General features: G+C 30.9%; 1 protein-coding gene and 2 long non-coding RNA genes across 6 annotated transcripts; 1 reads left to right on the top strand and 2 right to left on the bottom strand.

The window, feature by feature from the left end:
• Positions 1 to 8,034: 8,034 nt before the first annotated feature.
• On the bottom strand, positions 8,035 to 8,701 carry LOC105797838 (18.1 kDa class I heat shock protein). Its single transcript, XM_012627742.2, has one exon. It carries the CDS (start codon positions 8,634 to 8,636, stop codon positions 8,151 to 8,153), a length of 486 nt encoding a protein of 161 aa, XP_012483196.1. The 5' UTR covers positions 8,637 to 8,701; the 3' UTR covers positions 8,035 to 8,150.
• A 1,224-nt stretch (positions 8,702 to 9,925) lies between these two features.
• On the top strand, positions 9,926 to 12,199 carry LOC105798391 (uncharacterized). Of its 4 annotated transcripts, none has more exons than XR_008188643.1 (3): positions 9,927 to 11,371; positions 11,531 to 11,613; positions 11,980 to 12,199. It is a non-coding gene; the product is annotated as an uncharacterized LOC105798391 (long non-coding RNA). The 4 variants fall into 4 exon arrangements; XR_008188642.1 differs by lacking the exon at positions 11,980 to 12,199 and having other exon boundaries at positions 9,928 to 10,262; positions 10,973 to 11,371; positions 11,531 to 11,774; XR_008188641.1 differs by lacking the exon at positions 11,980 to 12,199 and having other exon boundaries at positions 9,929 to 11,127; positions 11,217 to 11,371; positions 11,531 to 11,774.
• Positions 12,200 to 17,455: 5,256 nt separating this feature from the next.
• LOC105798390 (uncharacterized) lies at positions 17,456 to 18,569 on the bottom strand. The gene is made up of 2 exons (XR_001135062.2): positions 18,244 to 18,569; positions 17,456 to 17,836 (listed from the first exon to the last, which is right to left on the bottom strand). It is a non-coding gene; the product is annotated as an uncharacterized LOC105798390 (long non-coding RNA).
• Positions 18,570 to 19,445: the final 876 nt, after the last annotated feature.

The raw sequence follows: 19,445 nt of genomic DNA, 5'->3' as shown, positions 1-19,445 counted from the left end.
ATAAGTAGTTCGGTTCAAAAGTAAAGTGGTTATTCAAAACAAGGTATTAAGACCTCATTTTCATAATTTAGGTTCGTAAATATTTTTATTAAATATTTACAGAGTCGTAATATAGGTGAATTGAAGTTTGGTTAGGTAATTTTGATGATTGATTGCTTAATTAAGGTAAAAGGATTAAATTGTAAAAGAGGTAAAAGTTAATCTCTATAGATTTAAAATGCTAAAAGACCAAAATGGTAATTAAACCATGGTCAAAAAGTCCAAGCAGTGTTGACATGATTAAATAAACTAACTTTTGGGCTATTTTCTCATTTAGTCCTAATTAGTTTAGGGTTAAATTGAGATTAAGTTTGTTTAGTTGGACTTTAATATAATTGAAGGAATAATTGTGCAATTAAACCCTTCTTGAATGGTAAATATACCATAGGTGATGATTGTGGAAGGTAATGGGCTTGAAATTGTTAAAATTGAATGGAAATTAAAATGGTAAAATGGTAATTGGATAATTAAACATAATGTAAATAAAATAAAAGCTAAATAAACTATCATCTTTTAGATTTTCTTCTTGCAAAAACCGTATAGCCATGGGAGAAGGGAGAAGAAAATTTCAGCCAACTAGGGTCCTTCGATTTAGGAGCTCCTAAATGAGTGAAAAACCGAGGAAAAGAGAAAATTACCAAATAGCCCTTATACTTTGTCGTTGCTGTAGTTTAGTTTAGTAAGTTTATATGATTTAATTTTAGTACATTTTAAGTGTATTATATGAACCTAATTGCATAAATCTTGGATTATATTGATGTGTGTAATTGAAAATGGAAATAATGAATTGACACAATGTTGACCACTGACTGAGCTACTCTGGACCGTTACTGCATGTAACACCCCTAACCTGTATTCGTCGCCAGAACATGGTTACAGAGCATTATCGGAATTTACAAAACAAATAAACAAATATTTCATATCATATAGCATTCATATCAGAAACAAATCAAAATCAAGCATAATGTCCCTTATGTGAGCCCTCGAGGCCCAAAATACATATTAGAAACAAGTCGGGACTAAATCGGGTACTTAAAGAATTTTTCAGAAAATATAAATTTTTCAAAGGTGCAGGAGACACACGCTTGTGTAGCCAGGCTATGTGTCTCACATGGTCAAGAGACACGCCCGTGTCTCAAGCCGTGTGGGCATTCGAAATAGGGACACACGGTCGTGTCCCAGCCAGTGTCCAAACTTATGAGCTCTCTGACTTGGGTCACACGGCCAAGCCACACGCCCATGTGCGAGGCCGTGTGAGCATTCTATTTTGTGCTAATTTAAGATACAGGGGACACACGGTCATGACGCACGGCCGCCCATGTGGACAAAAATAGGTCATTTTCCTAATCATATTTCTCACCCAATTTGTCATCCACCTAAATCAACATTTTTGGACATCATCAAGCCATAACAAATCAACCAAAACAAGTCAAAATCATGTCTTAAACATAATATATTACCACATACAACCAATGTGCTCTTAGGCACCTTAAATGACAATTTAAAGACATGTCAACCAAATATTCATATTTATCTAGATAACCAAATGCATATATATACATAATCAAACTCACATTTCAAACATTATAAAACCACTTATATACACATCAAAATATACTAACACAAGCTGTTCAAATGGCTAGTTTCATCTAAACATTTATGTGTTGTAAATGGCCAAGTTAACCTATACATGCCATTATAACCAAAATTGATTTACTATATATACCGAAATAGGTCGATAGATAGTGTGAAGTAACTCCGACCAACTTCCAACCAAATCGAGCTTCCAAATTACTATAAAATAGGGAAAATAAAATAGAGTAAGCATTTAAGCTTAGTAAGTTCGTATAACATGGAATTTAACTTACCATTATTTCACATATAAAAATTATCCAAACCAACTTGGCCAAAAACCTAAACACATATCCTCATCATGTTAGCCAAGTAATCACATATAATAGCCCTTAATCATGGATGAACAAAGTCATCAAGCAAGTTCCACATTCCAATAACAACCAATTCATGCATCAATATATCAGGTAATATCATTTCCATGTACTTCATGTATATACGGGTAATAGTTCGTTTCGAACTCATAATATCTTATATCAGAACTTTTAAAATATTGTTGGATACATAGGTAGTACACACAAAGTGTACAAAACCGTAATCTGTCAATTCATGTACATGTATGTTTATACAAACATGTAAACGGGAAGCTCTTCCGAGCCATATAACGGGAAGCTCATGTGAGCTGTATAACGGGAAGCTTAATCAAGCTGTATATCAGGAATCTCATAAGAGCCAAAAATTGGGAAGCTCATGCAAGCCAAATATTGGGATGCTCATAAGAGCTGTGGTGTGTCCGCAACACATGCAGGACCACAACCAATCCAGGAACCCTAATGACATGTCATTTGTATCCTTCGAATTTTTAAGGTTCAAATGGAACTCGGTACTTGTCGGATATGTGATAAAAAATATAAATGGAAATTTATAAAAATCACAGACACAGCAATATTCAATTGACATCATACAAATATACAATTTAGTTACATAAACTTAACTCGACAAGTGTATGTAAATTCGTAGGCTATTAATCCGATACTTTCTCTTTTCCTCGATCTAACTCTGTATTAGGTCTATCCAGATCTATACGAATGAATTTAACTCAGTTTAATATAATTCATATTCAATTCAGTCCAATACACATCATTGGAAAAATTACTATTTTTCCCCTATACTTTTCATTAATTACGATTTTGTCCTTAAGCTCAGAAAATAAAATTCATACAATTCAATCCTTATTTCAACCCTAACCAATTATCATACATATCAATAGCAGCCCATATTTTCACAAAATTTAGAATTTTTCCATAAATTTTCATCTTTTCAATTTAGTCCCTAAATCATAATTTCATCAAAATTCTCTTTACAAAAGTTGTTTATCTAACAATAACCTTTCATTTTCTACCATAAAACAAAATTTGTTTATCTAACAATAACCTTTCATTTTCTACCATAAAACTTCAAAAATAAACTATACTCATCCATGGAAAACCTAATACTCTAACAGTTTTGCAAATTATTCCCGAGATAGATAGATTAAGCTATTACAATCTAGGAAATATAAAAATCATTAAAAACTAGACAAGAATACATACCTAATTAAGCCAAATAAGTTTGCTAGAACTAAACTTCCATGGATAGGGTTTCCACATTTTGTTTTAGGAAAGATGATGAAAATGATGATAATTTGTTTTATTTTATTTATTTATCATCATTTTATCATCTACTTTCCAAAATTAACCTTAATAATTTACTAAATTCTAATGATGAATAATCATCATTATCTAATAACTCCTCTAAATGGTTTATTTGTCATATAAGGACCTCCAATTTTAAATTTCATAGCTATTTGATAACTTTAGCTATTAGAATTCAAGTTTTACACTTTATACAATTTGGTCCTTTTTATCAAATTAGACATGTAAACGATAAAATTTCTGAACAAAATTTTCATACGATATTTCTATCATACTATAGACCATAAAATAATATTAAAATAAATTTTCTTCCGACCTCAGATTTGTGGTCCCGAAACCACTATTCTGATTTCACTGAAAACGGGCTGTTACATTGCAAATTAATCTTTTAAGTTCATTTAGTTTTATTTTAATATATTTAAATGCATATTAAATGAATTAAATTATTTTGATTTGAACATTATAATAATGTTTGTGAGTAATGAAATAGTAGATCGTTGTAGCATTGAGCACTAACGAGATATTCTGAGTTGATGAATGTTTGGTTGTTGAACTAATGCCTGTATACAGAATATAAGATAGTGAGTTATTCATATATTGTTTTATGTTAGAATACTCTGAACCGATGAACATAGGATAGAGTACGGTTAGCATGCCAATAGGTTATGTTGCGCTTGGTACAAGGTTGATAGGTTATCTCATAATATCTCGTAACCTTAATCCAGCAATGGATATGGGTTAGAGGTGTTACAATTAAACTTTTACAATTTAGGCTCTTAGCCAAAAACATGATTAAAAGGTTTTTAAACTTGTATTATCGAGATTTTGAGTAAAAACTTGATTTCAAAGTGTTTTTCAATTATTTTTGACATGATTAAGAGGTTTCTAAACTTGTTTTGAAGTTTCGATAAAGAGTTTTTGAGTTTTATTGAATTTTCGTGAAAATAGCTAAAAACATGTCGAAAAAGTCGATACCATGAATTGGGTAGTTTTGTGTAATTTAAAGGTTGGGAATTAGTTGTTGATGAATAATTAGATGAATGAAACTCATTTTAGGCGAAAAGATTAAGTGTAGATCGAGATATTTGGATTTCAAGTAGGTTATGTTAAAGGTTTCGGCTACATGAGAAAATAACTTAGGCTTATGTTTTTTATTGCTTGTGGTGAGTCCTTAGCTGATTTTTGAATGTATTGTTGTGTGAATTATTATGTTGAAGCTTCAGATTCGTTAAGACCTTCTACGAATAGAGATAAAGACAAGGAAAAGCTAGTTTGATCTTTCGACTTTTCGGTGAAAATGTATTGGTGAGTGTTTGGAATAATTGCTTGTGGACATGATTAAATACGTTATTGTAGTAGCCTAAACCCTACTCTAAATTTTGAGTGTAATCTTTTTCATACCTATGTTTATCTTGTGAATTATGTATGTGAATTGGGATGAGATGTTATAACATGTATGTGGTTATAATAATTGTTGTGAAAGTGCAAATCTGTACATGTTATACATATGTTAAATGATAGTGACAGTGTTTTGCTAAAAATGCAAAGATGCAATGATAGTGCATGGATAATCGGTAAGTGATATGTGTTTGTTTCGGATATTTTGGCCTTGTGATCTTGAAACCGTTGGATATAGTTGGCGTGCCATAGGATTCTGAGTACTCACCTATATGTACAGTGATTTTGGGCATTGAGGCTTTGACACATGTTGGAGGTATAAGGGAATTCGAGCTAAGCTCCATTCAATGGGACATGTGAGGGGAAATAAGAAGAGTGTTAGATTTATGCTTCACTTTTGGGACATGTTTGACTCTATGAGTCTATGTGATGTGTTGGAGATCCGTGTATCTGATAAGTGATGATAGAGCTCACTTTTATGTTGCATAGCTCAAGTGTCAAATTATTTTAAATTATGAATATATGTGTTATGATATGTGTTTATATGACATGTGACCATTATGCAATTTATCTATAAACATGATTTTAAGTATTGTGATATATGCTTAAATGTTATGTAATTATATGAGTATTATGATATATGCTTGAATGTTACATGATTATATGTGTAATATGATATATATGCTTAAAAGTGAATATGATTACCATCTAAATAACTAGTAATAATGCATGAGTAAGTATACTATGATACTAGAGTTGGAACTGTTGAGGTTGTGTTATATGGTTGTTTCATTGATACTTGATGAATTGTTTGCATGTTAGTTGTTCTAGGCATTCACTGAGCTTATTAAGCTCACCCACTCCCTTCTTAAACCATTGCAAATTAGTAGTGTGCCGGTGTGAGCAGTGTGGTTCCAGGGGGTGATCCGAGCAAGTCCTTTTCCATTATTTCATAGGTGTTATTGTAATTTGTTTTCGTTTTGGGAATAAAGCAATGCGATAGACTTTAAATGATAATTGTCATGATGCTTTGGAAGTTCCATAGCTTAATTGCTCTTAAGATTTTGAGAATTGAATCATATTATGTCGATTATCATTTGAACTTATACTCGATGTTTGAAGCTGTGATTATAGTCGTTTTGGAGTTTATTTGATATGGTAAAAGATGCATGTTGAATATATTTGTGTTGGAACGGTTTATAGGCTTAAATATGCTGAATTTTTACTGTCTAAAGTAGAGCTATCGATATTCGGGTTTCAAAAATGATACCTCTGTGATTTTCAAATGTGCAGGAAGTCAGAATCAAAAATTGGTATTGATACCTTATGACGAGTACCGATACTCGGGGTGATTTTATCGATACTTTTTCAATTTTACCGATATTTTCTAGGTTTTGATTTTTGGACAAGAAATAGAATACTGATTTGGTACTGATTTTACAAACGGTATCAATACCGTACTAGGAAAATATCAATACCCTTATCCTAGTATCGATACTTACGTGATTGTCTTGAAAATTTTGCTAAGTGGCCCTAATGCTTGTTCAATTATTGCTATAAGTTTATTTAAAGTATGTTTGGCATGTTCTAATTATGATTGATATATGTTTGACTAAAAATTTATAAGATCACTGATAAAGAGGATGATTTTGAATAATGTGATAATTTACTATGAGTATGACATGAGGCGGTGGTGTGATATCCTGATATTCGGGCTTGGCGACCAAGCCGGATATAAGGTGTTATAGAAATCCTATCACACATGTATGCGTGTGAAAACCACAAATATAGAACACAAATGTGTGTTTAAAAATAATATAAGTAATAATGTATGCATAATTAAAATTAAAATATATAAAAATATAAAAATAAAGTTTAATCTAAATGGTAAATTAAAGGTTTTACCAATCTAGTTGGTTTGAGTTCAAAACCCATTATATGCATATTTTATTTTTTAATGAAAAGACTAAAATACTTTCGAATAATATAACTTATTTTAATAATGAAATGGCATTTCCTTAACTTAACAATTGAGTTGATGACCCAGTTGAGTGACACCAACTCAAGAAAACACTTAAATAATAGTAAGTTTAGATATACAATTAATGGAAGTAATAAAGTGTGCATAATTAAAATTAAAATGTATAAAAATCAAAATAAAGTTTTAGTTGAGTGATAAATTAAAGGTTTTATTAATGTAATTGTTTTGAGTTTAAATAACATCATATGCATATTTTTATTGGTTTTTAAATGAAAAAATACTAAAGTACCCTAAAAGATTATAACTTATTTTAATTATAAAAGAACATTTTCGTAATTTAACAACTGAATTAATAATCCAATTAAGGTTGACACCAACTCAATAAAACACTTAAAATAATAGTATAGACTGATAGTATAACTACTTGATAAAGAATTAAGAATTATACTTACTAAAAACATATTTGTTTATATATTTCTTTTCTCTTCTATTTACAACAATTTTATAGCAATTTTATATTATTAATTTCCAATTTTAAATTATTTAAGATGATTGGACTTAGTTCAACCAAAAACAAGATTTTAACTTTTTCAATTTTTATTCAATTTTTAATCATGATTTTGGGTTGAATTAGATCTAATCATGAGTCAAATCGAGTCAAGTTTAGGTTAGATCAATGAAAAATTTTAAGTATAGACTCTGCCCAAAAAATGAATCTAATTTTTTTTCCAAGTCCGATCTAGATTAAAAATGCTAAATCGAGCCTGACTTGACCCGCCCATATTAATTTTTTTAGATTATTTTTTGATATAAAAACTTTTAAAAAATATAATATATAAAATACACTAAAAACATTAAAATAAATGTTTCTCAACAAATCTAAAATCCATTAACCAAAATCTTTATACTTAAATAATACTAATATATTTGCAACTTAACAAGTAAATGTCTCAAAAATAGTAACAAAATTAATAATAAAACAAAATTTATATAATATCCAAACAGTAACAAGAAAATGATAGCAAACTAATGGCAACAAAATAGCATCGAAATGACAACAAAACAGTTGATTCGGCCTGAGTAAAAAAATCCTATTTGAGGCTTAGCCTATTTAAAAAAAACAGGTCTTATTTTTCGTTCAAACCCACTTTTCGAACCTATATTTTTAATCAAGTACTCTCATTTTTCAAATGAAATTTTTGGGACATATCTTCAAGTTATCTTACATGTATTTTATTTCAAAGGTTTTTTCTCAGTGATTTACTGAGAATTTTGGCTTGAGTTAAGTTATAAGAACAAGGCGTTCTCAAGAGAAACCAATAAACATTTTATTCATAACTTTACATCCATGTATTACATGCCAGAAGCATACACATTACATGAAAATGCAGCAACAACAACACACATGAAACACACCAAAGAAAACACTGAAACAAAACATGAAAATTTTCTCAAATCTCTTTCACTCAACCCTTGATCTCCTCAATCTCAATCATTTTCTTCTCTGGTTTCTTCACTTCTTGTTTGGGGACAGTCACCACAAGCACACCATCCTCCATTGATGCCTTAACTCCATCGGTCTTCACATTCTCCGGCAACCTAAAACTCCTACGGAACTCGCCTCTGCAACGCTCAACTCTATGCCACTTAACATTTTTATCATCTTTCTCCTCCTTCCTTTCTCCATATATTTTGAGCACCCTTTCATCATCAATCTCAACGTTCACTTCCTTTTTGTTGAGCCCTGGAAGATCAGATATGAACACATGGGCCTCTGGGGTTTCTTTCCAATCTGTTGGGGTGTTAAGGACTGGACATTTGTTGACCATTGAAAGGAAAGGGTCGTAAATTTCATCGCCAAATAATTGGGAGATGAGAGCCATCTTTCTTCTGGATTCTATGAAATGGGAATACAGTAATGATGAATATAATGTACAAATGGAACTTATCATATATAAAGGATGAATAAGCTGTCTCTTGAACTTTCTTGATTTTTACAATGAAATAGTTTCATATGTTCTTCTACGATCTTCTGTCGTTATAATTTCTTGCATTATAATCAATAAAGAAGCTAGGTTGTCGACAAGTATTATTTTAACATTATATCTAATGCAAGTTCCAGAAGTTTATGGATAAATTAATTACGTAAGCATCTATCATTGTTCTAAGAGATGTTCCAGAAAATGGAAATGAAGCAGACCCAAGCCCTAATAGATGTCAGTTTCTGACCTTGAAAAGCCTGCAATGTCCTCTTTCGGCCCATGGTTTTGTTGCTTGGGCCAAATTGCACGTATACAAATTAACTCTTTTGAAAAAGTGGGGAGTGATTTTTTTAATTATTTATTTAATTTTATTAATTTATTTTTTTTATTTATCTTCTTTTTGGATTAATTAATTATAGTAAATTCAGTCAAAAAATTTTAAATGATAATTACCTTTTGAGTAAAAAAACTCTAAAATCGGCTATGGGTTGGATGCCATTTGTTTTAAAATATAATAAGGGAGTATTTGTTACATTGGTAATGTACTCTTTTTTTACGTAAACAATCTTATAAAATTGTCATGACTCTCTTTTTTAAATATTTATTTTTAATACTTTATTATACCTATATGGTGGTCAAATTTCAAGTCGAATCTCTCTACTAGAATCGCACTTAAAATTTAATCTTTATTTTAATTTGACATAATTTGTATTATATTTTTTATTAACATTAGTTGATTCATATCATTATTATCCACAACTATATCAGTTAAAATGTTAAGGTATAACTTTTTTTTTTGAAAAGTACACATTCTAACTTATCATATAGAGATAATTTTTTGGGTTAAAATGTATTTTCTGAGAAAAATTATGTATATACGAATAAAATTAATTCCTAGGCTTTTCTCCATGATACATATACAACTATTTTATTTTTATTCTTTTAATATAAAATAATAGTCAAAGTATATTTTATTCTTTTAGTATACTCATACTTGAGATTTAATTTTATGTTTTAATTTGACATAATTTGATTCTCTACTTTTATAGTGATATTAGCCTGTCCAAATACTTAAACATATAATTTTTTAAAAAGTGACTTCCTAACAATTAAAAGGAAAATCTATTTTAGCATGATTATTTAAAAAGTTGTAGACTCTGTTTGTTTACCTGTAAAGAAAAACTTTTCAGCCTTTTTCGATGTTTGTTAGGCTGAAAATGATTTTCCACGGTAAAACATTTTATAAAACACGGGAAAAGGAGGCTTTTTTTTTGGAGGGAAATGTCTTACCCTTTTTATTTTGGTAAGACATTTTCCATCAGAACTTGCTAAATGCTCTCTCCTTCTCCTTCTCCTTCCCCTTCCCTTCATTGCGTCCCCGACCCAGGATTCATCTCTGTAGAAAAAACAACCAGCAGTAGTTTTGTTGACAAAAAGAAAAAAGCCCTAGCCATTTCTAGTCTTTTCAGAAATGAAACTCTCAACAATTAAGTGATTTTTTCTCTTCAATTTTTTTCGTCTACTTCCCTTCAGCGATTTGCCACTTCAAGTGAAATCAGTCGATTCAAGTTCGAAAATCAATTGTCAAAATAGACGGTGAGACAATTAACTATGGGAAATAATGAGAAATTTAGAATCGTTTTGGAATTATATGATTTGTTTGCTTGCTTCTTAGCAAAATGTAATAACATTTTTGTTTTCATATATTCGTTTTCCCTCTGGTTATTCCTCAATAATAATTGAAAAGAAACCTTTTTGAATCGATGTGAGATTAAAGTAGGTAGTTTTAATTAATTCCTACGCTTCAATAGATCTATTAAGTTGGCAATTCGGTTTCTTTATATATATATTTTTTAAATGAATTTTATTTTTTGTGGAATTGATTAGATGGGATCCTGATCAAGTTCAATTTGTAGTGGAGTTAATGATTTTGTGTTTGCATTGGGCCTTTTGATGTGTTTGATTTTATGGGTATTTGATTTTGAACAACTTCTCTTTATTAGATTGTCTGTTTTATACTACAACACTGGAATGGATGTTAGCAAAGATGGGTGATTTGTGGTCACCCTTAATTTTGTAAAATGGATGAACTGGCTAATTCTTTGTTTGGTAGGATTACTTATTTTTATCCTCTGCTTTGCATTTCTTGATTCATGATAAATAGTGTTGTATGTGTTACTTGATTGTATTTTGTTGATCTCCCATGTATGAGAAATAAACATGGAGGAGTTAATTATTTATGTGCTCCTCCATGCACAAAAAATAAGGAAGGGGAAACACTTATGGAATGCTTTTAAATCCGTTAGGTCAAAAGAAAATTCAAGTAGGTTAAAAGGTTAAGATCATGGTTTGATTTATAAGACATATATTGATTTCACTTTGAGCTTGAGGTCTCCGGCTTTATCAGATTCCAACTCCAATATTTGGTCTTCAGTCAGCAAAATTAGGAAATGGTTAAAAGGTTAGTCCTGTTGTTTGGTTTTAGAATGATCGTGTGTATGGAAAGAATGACATGAATGGGATTTCTGGTCACTTTTGCTATTTGCCTAGGTATGGAGTGTATTGATCTGAAGAGAATATCATGTTGCAGTGCATAGACGGGTTGAAGCATTTATTTGCTTTAGTGCTGCAATGATGTGATAATGATTTGTACAAGCAATCAAGAGGTCTTGTTGATCCTAAACTTCTTGCAAGAGAGACCGTTTGTATGTTATCATTTTTTTTCTTTTTAAATATTCTTCTATATTGCTTATGAGATAAATTCAATGCTTTTGCTTGATTTAACATTTGTTCAGTTTTTGCCTGTGTTATTTTAGTTCTTGAGTCATTCTACTGAAAATTTTTTTTTGCTTATCTTCATGCAGTTAGTGTAAGTGAAATAGAAGCACTTTATGAGCTTTTCAAGAAGATAAGCAATGTTGTTATAGATGATGGGCTGATCAACAAGGTCTTTGTTTTTTTCATAGTTCCCATTTTGTTATATAATTGATATCTTTTGTTATGTTTGCCAAGTTTTTTGGCTTGATGATCACTCCTTGTCTTGAGTTGGTTCTTTCACTCTCATCTTTGTAGTATTTAAGTTTTATTTATATTACTGTTTGACAAGAAGAGTTCCAATTGGCGTTGTTCAAAACAAACAAAAAGGAGAGTATATTTGATGATTAGGTAGTTTTATCTAATGTTAATTAATATTGTCTCCATCCTTGAAAGAATAATTCTTGTTAGCATAATATCACTTGAGTTGCTGTCAATATATTTCTGATTTCATTGTAGATATTTGACTTGTTTGATACAAAGCATAATGGAATTATAGGTTTTGAAAAGTTTGCTCGTGCTCTCTCTATCTTCCATCCAAATGTGCCCATTGACGATAAGAATGATTTTAGTTATCTGTATACTTCTCTTATTGTAAGTCATAATCATGTTAACATAGTAGTTGGATGTAAATGACTGGTATGGAAATGGAATTATGGACTTTTGTACATAGACGATGTGTCTAAACTATGTATTCTTGTGTAATCTATTTTCTTAGACTAGGGAATTTCTTTTTGTAATTGATTTTTTCTTTGCCACTGGTTCTTAATGTTTAAATTGATGTATTGCCTAAAATATAAATTTAATAAATATAAAATAAACTCAATTAAACAATGAGAAGACAATAAATTCTTAAATGTATGTTTGTTTCATTTAAAATAGATTTTACAAAATATTTTCAAAAATCTACCAAATAACGAAAATATTTTACATGATTCATCCAAACAATGAAAATATTAATTTTTTAGAAAAATAAGTCATTTTTCAGAAATCATTTTCAATTAAACAAACGGACCCTTATTTTTAAAAAAATTCTTCATCATTTTAATCAAAATAATTAAAGGTGTCAATTATATGAACTAAATTAATTATGTCAAATTAAAACATATATATTAAATTTCAAATGTACAAAAGTACATATATTTAAAATATATTTTAATATTTAAATTTTACTCTATAATTTGATAAAACAAACAACTACCCAATGCGAAGCATGGGCAAGCCATACTGATTAACATAATTGTTACATAATAGTATTTGATTCTCAAAGAGAAATAGAGAATCACCTTTATCTTATAAAAGAAAGAAAAGAGAATCACCTTTAAAGAAAAGTAAGCTAAACAGAATCATTTTAAATTTTACGACGGTTTAGCCCTTCACCTTTTGAATTAGGGTTTAAGAATTTTAAGGTTGAATAATTTTTTATGGCACAATGATATATTTGGTTATTTAATTTTATTAAAAATATTTTAGCGATCCATTTAATTTTTTATCTCTTTTAGACCTTAAACTTGCCTTATTTATCAAATCACCTCAAAATATATGAAAAGTTAATGTCTATTAACTTTGTTGATGTGACATATATATGTATGCCACATTAGCAATTAATTAATTTTTTAATATTTAAAATTTAAAAAACTATTAAATAAATTATTAACATTATTAAAACGTATAAAAATTATAATAACATTTTTAAATTTTAAAAATTAATTAATTGTTGACACACGTGGCATACAAGTGGATGCCACCACATCAGCAAACAAACTTCAACTTTCTCATCCATTTTGGGATGATTTGACAAATAATATAAGTTTAAGGGCTAAGAGATGACAAAAAATCAAATGAAAGACTAAAATAATTTTTTTGTAAAATTGGAGGACCAAATAAATTATTATTCTTTTTTATATAATATAAATAGTCTTTTATAAAGTTGAATGAATAGGTCTCACTAAGAAAGGAGATTTTTTGCATAAAGTTAAACTCCTTTGATTTCGTAGGGGAAATCTGCGAACTTAGTTGGTGTAGCCCAGCTACCACTACTCTGAGCCGAATGTTGGCGGTATAAATCTTCATCTGATCATGTCCACGTTTTATCTAAATATATTCTTTTCAGGGTCTTACCCTGGTTATTCCTTGTTTCCGCTTTCATTGCACCCTTCCTGATATGCTACATTATTGTCCCCTATTCTCTATTGCTGACCGGCGACAACTATTTGTGGTTATTCAATTAATTACCTTGAGTGTGGATCTTTAACACAATCCTCTTTTCTTTGGTAAATATCGTACCCTCAAGTAACCCCATAGTACTTATTCTTTTAGTTTATTCTTTAAGATACTTTAGTAGACAGATAGTTCACAACAAACTACCTCTTACTCAGGTTCCCACCCCTGGTAGACTTACAAGATCTTTCCAAAGCTTCAAGGTCTTGGTAGACTTCAACTTATTACTATTTTCTAGAAGACTTTATTAATCATTCAACCTTGGGCTGACATTTCCTCCCATGAATACTCTTGGCTTTTACTCATTCCTTCAGCTACCCTTTTGTCAATTTCCAATTTAAGATTGTATCTTATAATAACCTATTTTGTATTTGCTTAAACAATATGGAATCCGCGACTTCTCTAGCGGACTCTTCTTGGAAGACATCACATTTACCATCTTGTCTAAGGAGTCTTTCCCTCCTTTTATGCATAACTAAGTTAAGACTCTTCCTAGGCTCCATTCATCATTGCCTTTGGCAAACCCCTTAGTTGTCTCGTTAGCCTGCTTCCCCAGACACACCAACTCCATTCTGTCTTTTGACTTGTCAAGTAATTCACAACACGACTTCTTCTTTATACCGTGGCAGGTCTCTCAATTCACTGATTTGTAGACTTCACATGATGTCATAATTGAGCTATGGTCTTCCACACGCAACCTTGTGTTTACTGTCCTGGCAGACTACCCCATGTTTACTGTTCCGGTGGACTACCTATGTCGCCATAATCGAGTTAAGGTCTTACACATATAATCCCTTGTTTAATGTCCTGACGGACTACCCCGTGTTTATTGTCCTAATGGATTACCTATGTCGCCATAGCCGAGCTAATGTCTTACACATGTAACCCCATATTTAATATCTTGGCAGACTACTTTGGTTTCCATAGTCGAGCAATGGTTTTATACCTTAACCTCTTTTGAGGTGTTGCCTTGTATGTACTATATACCATTGTCACAGTGTCGCCTCATAGAGTCTGTAGGCTGTCGTCACTGTGTTGCTCTATGGAACCTATAAACCGTAGTCATTGTGTCGCCCCGAAGGACCAGTCGATATATGTCATAACAGTTTCATTTTAGTGAACCAGTTGATATCATTCCACGACGCAACCAAACCCCTTTGAATTCCTTTAACAACCCGCCCATTCCTCTATTCCACCACTTATTCCTATCTTTGACCACCCCATCATGGTATTTCCCCCCGTACCCCATTTATCATATATATATTACAAGAATTTCACATAAAACACTTATATTAATTTCATTAACATGTGGTTCTTCACCCATTAATACTTCAATTCATAACTAAATAAGCATTTAATATACATGCATTCTAGCATACTCAGTCACCATGTTCATACTCTACTACAGTTTCGGACAACACAGAACAAACATAGACACGTATCAATCACCAGTTCAATATCTTCAATCACCTACAGATGGAGCATAGAAACTCACTTTGTTTCTTTAATCCTCATTAGCTTAGCTTGTCCAAACGTCAGAGTCTCTTTCATCTTGGCAGCTAAGCATGACAACCATTTATCGATTAAATCGAGGTTATTTGACCTTAAAACCCAGAACCAAATTTAAAAAAACTTAGTAAGCAGCCCTTACTCTCATTTCTTCAAATCTATGGCTACAGAAGGTTAAGAAAGCTTACCTATCACTCGATTTTCTCTATTTCCAAACTCCAATTCTCACAACTTCTGCTCTATGCAGAGCCCTTCTAAGTTCTCTTATTCTTCGGAGTAATCGAATAAGAAAAATAAAGTAAAAAGAAATTTACAAACTGAATTAAAGATAATTTTTCTTCCTTGCCAGAATGTCCACTTTCAGCTATTTATATATCTCTTATACATGGTCTCCTAAACTCTATTAACTAATCGTTAGAAATCATTATGTCCCTCACTATGAAACCAGCCGATTCCAATCTAACCAAACCAGAATTAGAACTTAACTATTTACTCGACAGTTACAAAGTTTCCCCAAAATTCCTAGTAGAGTCTCTTTAATTCTCTATTTTGTTCAATTAAGTCCCAAAATTCCTCTAAATTCGAGTCCTTAAAAATATCTAGGTGTGACATTGAATAAATCATAAGAGTATGAAAAGTGTTGGAATAAAAGTGTGAAAATTAAAAGTATTAAAGGATTTAATTGAGTTGAAAGGAAAAGGAGGGAGTAAAAGTGTAATTATATCAAAAGTGTATCATGAATCAAAGATGAAATTATAGAGAAAATTTAAGGGCAAAATAGTCATTCCATAAAGAAATAATTAAGAGTTGGTGAAATTTGAGCCATTAGATGGTTTTGAAATTTAGAATAAATTATGACCATTAAAAATTAAAATGATGATTGATAAACTTTTATATAATATTTTAATATTTTAGTGATAAAATAATTAGATATTTTTATAGAATTATGTAGAATTTTCATCATTTCTCCTCTATGCTCATGCCACTCTCCTTTCTTCATCTATTCAACTTTTCATTTTATTCTAAATAGGTACTCTTTGCCATTATTAACTATCCTAAACTTGATTTCTTCAATTTCTTTCATGGATTTTTAGTGAAATCGATAAAACAATATTATAGCAAGCTTAGTTTATTGTAGAGACAACTAGTGCACATATTGGACGAGAGAGAAAGACGAAGTTAAGGTTTGGTGTAGAAGAGAAGGTGAGGATGATAAGGTTTGTTAATGAATTTCATGTTTATTTGTTTAAAAAATGTAAAGAAATAATATTTGATAATTGTTTTTATATTAAAACTTGTGTATTTGTGATATGAAAATGAAGAGAAAGAGAAGATGAGCGGTCAACAAGGTCTTGATAAAGGGAAAGAAGTAGTAAAAAAGTGGAGGAGGAAGAAAGCTCATCCAAGCATTTGGTTGTAAGTACCTCAAGAATTTTACTTTAATTAAACCTAAGTGCAAATTATAATAAAATTGTTATATTAATTATTATACGATTAATTTATGTATGAATAAGTTAATATTTATTATGAAATTGATTAAAGAGTAGTGATGATATGAATTGAATTTCATTTGCAAGCGAATAGGTTAAGTGTAATGATGTTGTGGTAAAGGGACTAAATTCTAAAGAGTTTAAAAGTCATTATGTAAGTTAAGAAATTCATGTTAAGATGTTCAAGTGAAGTGTTATATGAAAGTGAATTGAATGCAAATTGAGATTATAGTGATTAGTGAATACTAATAAGGACTAAATTAAAAAGAATGTAAAGTTTTATATGATGCTAATCAATAAATGATTTTAATGTTAATAACATTTTAAAGGTCCATGTAGACAAGATGTGAACTAGTTGGATATAATTGGCGTGCCATTAGAAAATCTTGAGTGTGTTAGTGTAGTGGCACTTTAGTGGAAATTAATGATAATGCACTTTGGTGCATTTCAGTGATAAGCACATTCGTGCTAGTGATTTCAGTGTTATTTTCACATATCTTGCTTGTTCAGTTGAGTCTACTATGGACTAAATGAAAAGTGATGAATGAAATCGATAGTGAACCGGTAAATGAATTATGCTAAGAATAAATGTTAAAATATACATTTAGTGTTCATTTCTCTTAATTCGTTTTATTATATTTAATGTATTGACGTGTAAAATTCAATTTTAGTAAAGGTAAGTTAAATTTTTTATGTACTTACTGTAATAGGCCCAATTTTTCGGGCCCAAATCCGAAATAAATAAACAAAAAAATATCAAAAAAATATAAACCAAATCAACATTTAAAAGTCCAAAGTCCAAATACATGGGCCCAGCATGGCCCAAATCGTTTTAATCTAATACCCAATACAATACCCAAACCCGAGAAACCCAACACCAGACCCAAACCCTAGCCCAAACCTAACCTAAGCCTAATTAGCCCAATCTCCAAACCCGGTTACAAACCCAAATACTCCGGCCCAATTGTATTGAAGCCCAAAACGAAAACAGAAACCCTAGGGTTTCTGATAGCTTACAACGCCGCTCCTGCCTCTACTCAGCCCCAGCGCCGCACGCCTCCTCACGTGCCCACCACGCGCAATGCCTCACACGAGCCGCGCCACGTCCCAACTGGCCCCCGTACGGCCTCTGTACGCCTGCACACAATGAACGCAGCGAAACAGAAAAGACACAGAAACAAGTGACAGAAAAAATGGAACGAAAAAGAGAAATAAGCAGCAAAAAGAAAAAGAAAAAGAAATAGCGAAAAAAGGAGGTTTTGTTATTCTGTTTTCTTAATATATAGAACGATTGTATTAGAGCGAAAAAAGGATGAGGCATTCTGTAAAAAAAAAACACGATATCAATACAAAAAATTTTGAGGTGATTTTTGGATTTCCTTTTCGGTTCTTCTCTTCTTCTTTTATTTCTTTGATTCTTTTATGAACAAAAAATAACAATAGATCGATTTTTTTAAATAGTAATGGCAGATTTCATTTTCTAGTAATGTAAATCCCTTTTTTACTCCTCTACGAAGCAAAAAGAGAAAAGGGAGAGATTATACCTTCGCCAAGACGCCGTGGAAGCTTCGTTCACTCCGTTCGGATCGGAGTTGGGCGGAACTTTGGCTGATTGAAGCGGCGCAAATAGGGGGGCTTTCGTTTTTTTGATGCGGCGCAAAAAGGAGGAATGGTTTAGGGTTACTTAGGTTTAGTTTTTTTAGTTTAATGCCGGGAAAGAAACGGCGCCGTATTGATTGCAGGGCCCGTACCTGATGACCCGATCCAACCGCGGCTAGATCCGCGAGTTTTGGCATGGGGAGGGTTATTTGCGCGCCAGGTCCTCCACTTTTGTATCTCGGCTCAATCTAGTTTCTATCGTTCTTTTAAATTAGGCCACCTATTTTACTGCGAATTTCATTTCGGTCCTCATGCAACGCAGCGTTTTTGGGGACGGGATATTTCCCACTTCGGTCCCCCATGTTATTCGCGCGTTGCACGGGGGCCCTTTTTAGGCTTCCTTTATGTTCTTCCCCAGTAATCCTGTTTTAGTTGCAATTTAGTCCCTTTCATATTTGTTTTTTTCTTTTTTTATCAATTATTTTAAAAATATTATTATTATTTATTAATCCTACTATTATTTGTATTATTATTTAAACTTGTCACGTTTTTGGGTAAGTTCGATATAATTGGTGCACATTCATTAATAGTTTTACAATGTTTTAATTTCTCTCTTATACATCTTTATGTTTTAGAAGATTGGCATGATAATATCCTTATACGATAGTGTTATATATATATACACCCACACGCATGCTTTGGAATTAAATTATTTTATTGATTATATATATTATTGACCTTAAGGGCTTTTTAAATATGTTTATACGTTTCTCTTAAACCAATTTTTTATATATACGAATTATTTCTTTTAGATTAAAATTTTACATTATTATATATTATTTCTTGTATTATTATTAGACTTTTAGTTCATATACATGTTATTTATTTAGATTAAAGTATGTAGGCTATTTGATATATTACATATTTATTTACTTTAAAATTTATTTTAATAACATAATTTCACATAGTATTTCTTTTTATGTTTCGTTAAACCTTTTTCAAACCCATACATATATTGTTTATGATCAAAATATTTTGCATGTAATTTATTGTATATTAATGATTCTCAATTTCCTCTTTTGCATATTATTCATTTTTATTTTTCTATTGTAAAGCTATTTCGTATTAATTTACTTGATATTCCTTT

Source organism: Gossypium raimondii, chromosome 9 (assembly GCF_025698545.1).
Source record: "Gossypium raimondii isolate GPD5lz chromosome 9, ASM2569854v1, whole genome shotgun sequence".
NCBI classification, from domain to species: domain Eukaryota; kingdom Viridiplantae; phylum Streptophyta; class Magnoliopsida; order Malvales; family Malvaceae; genus Gossypium; species Gossypium raimondii.
The sequence above is the reverse complement of the archived record's forward strand: the minus strand, read 5'-3'. Positions and strand labels throughout refer to the sequence as shown.

Excerpts from the sequence above, each read along its gene's own strand:
- LOC105797838 (XM_012627742.2), bottom strand. The coding sequence starts at position 8,636 with ATGATAAGTTCCATTTGTACATTATATTCATCATTACTGTATTCCCAT.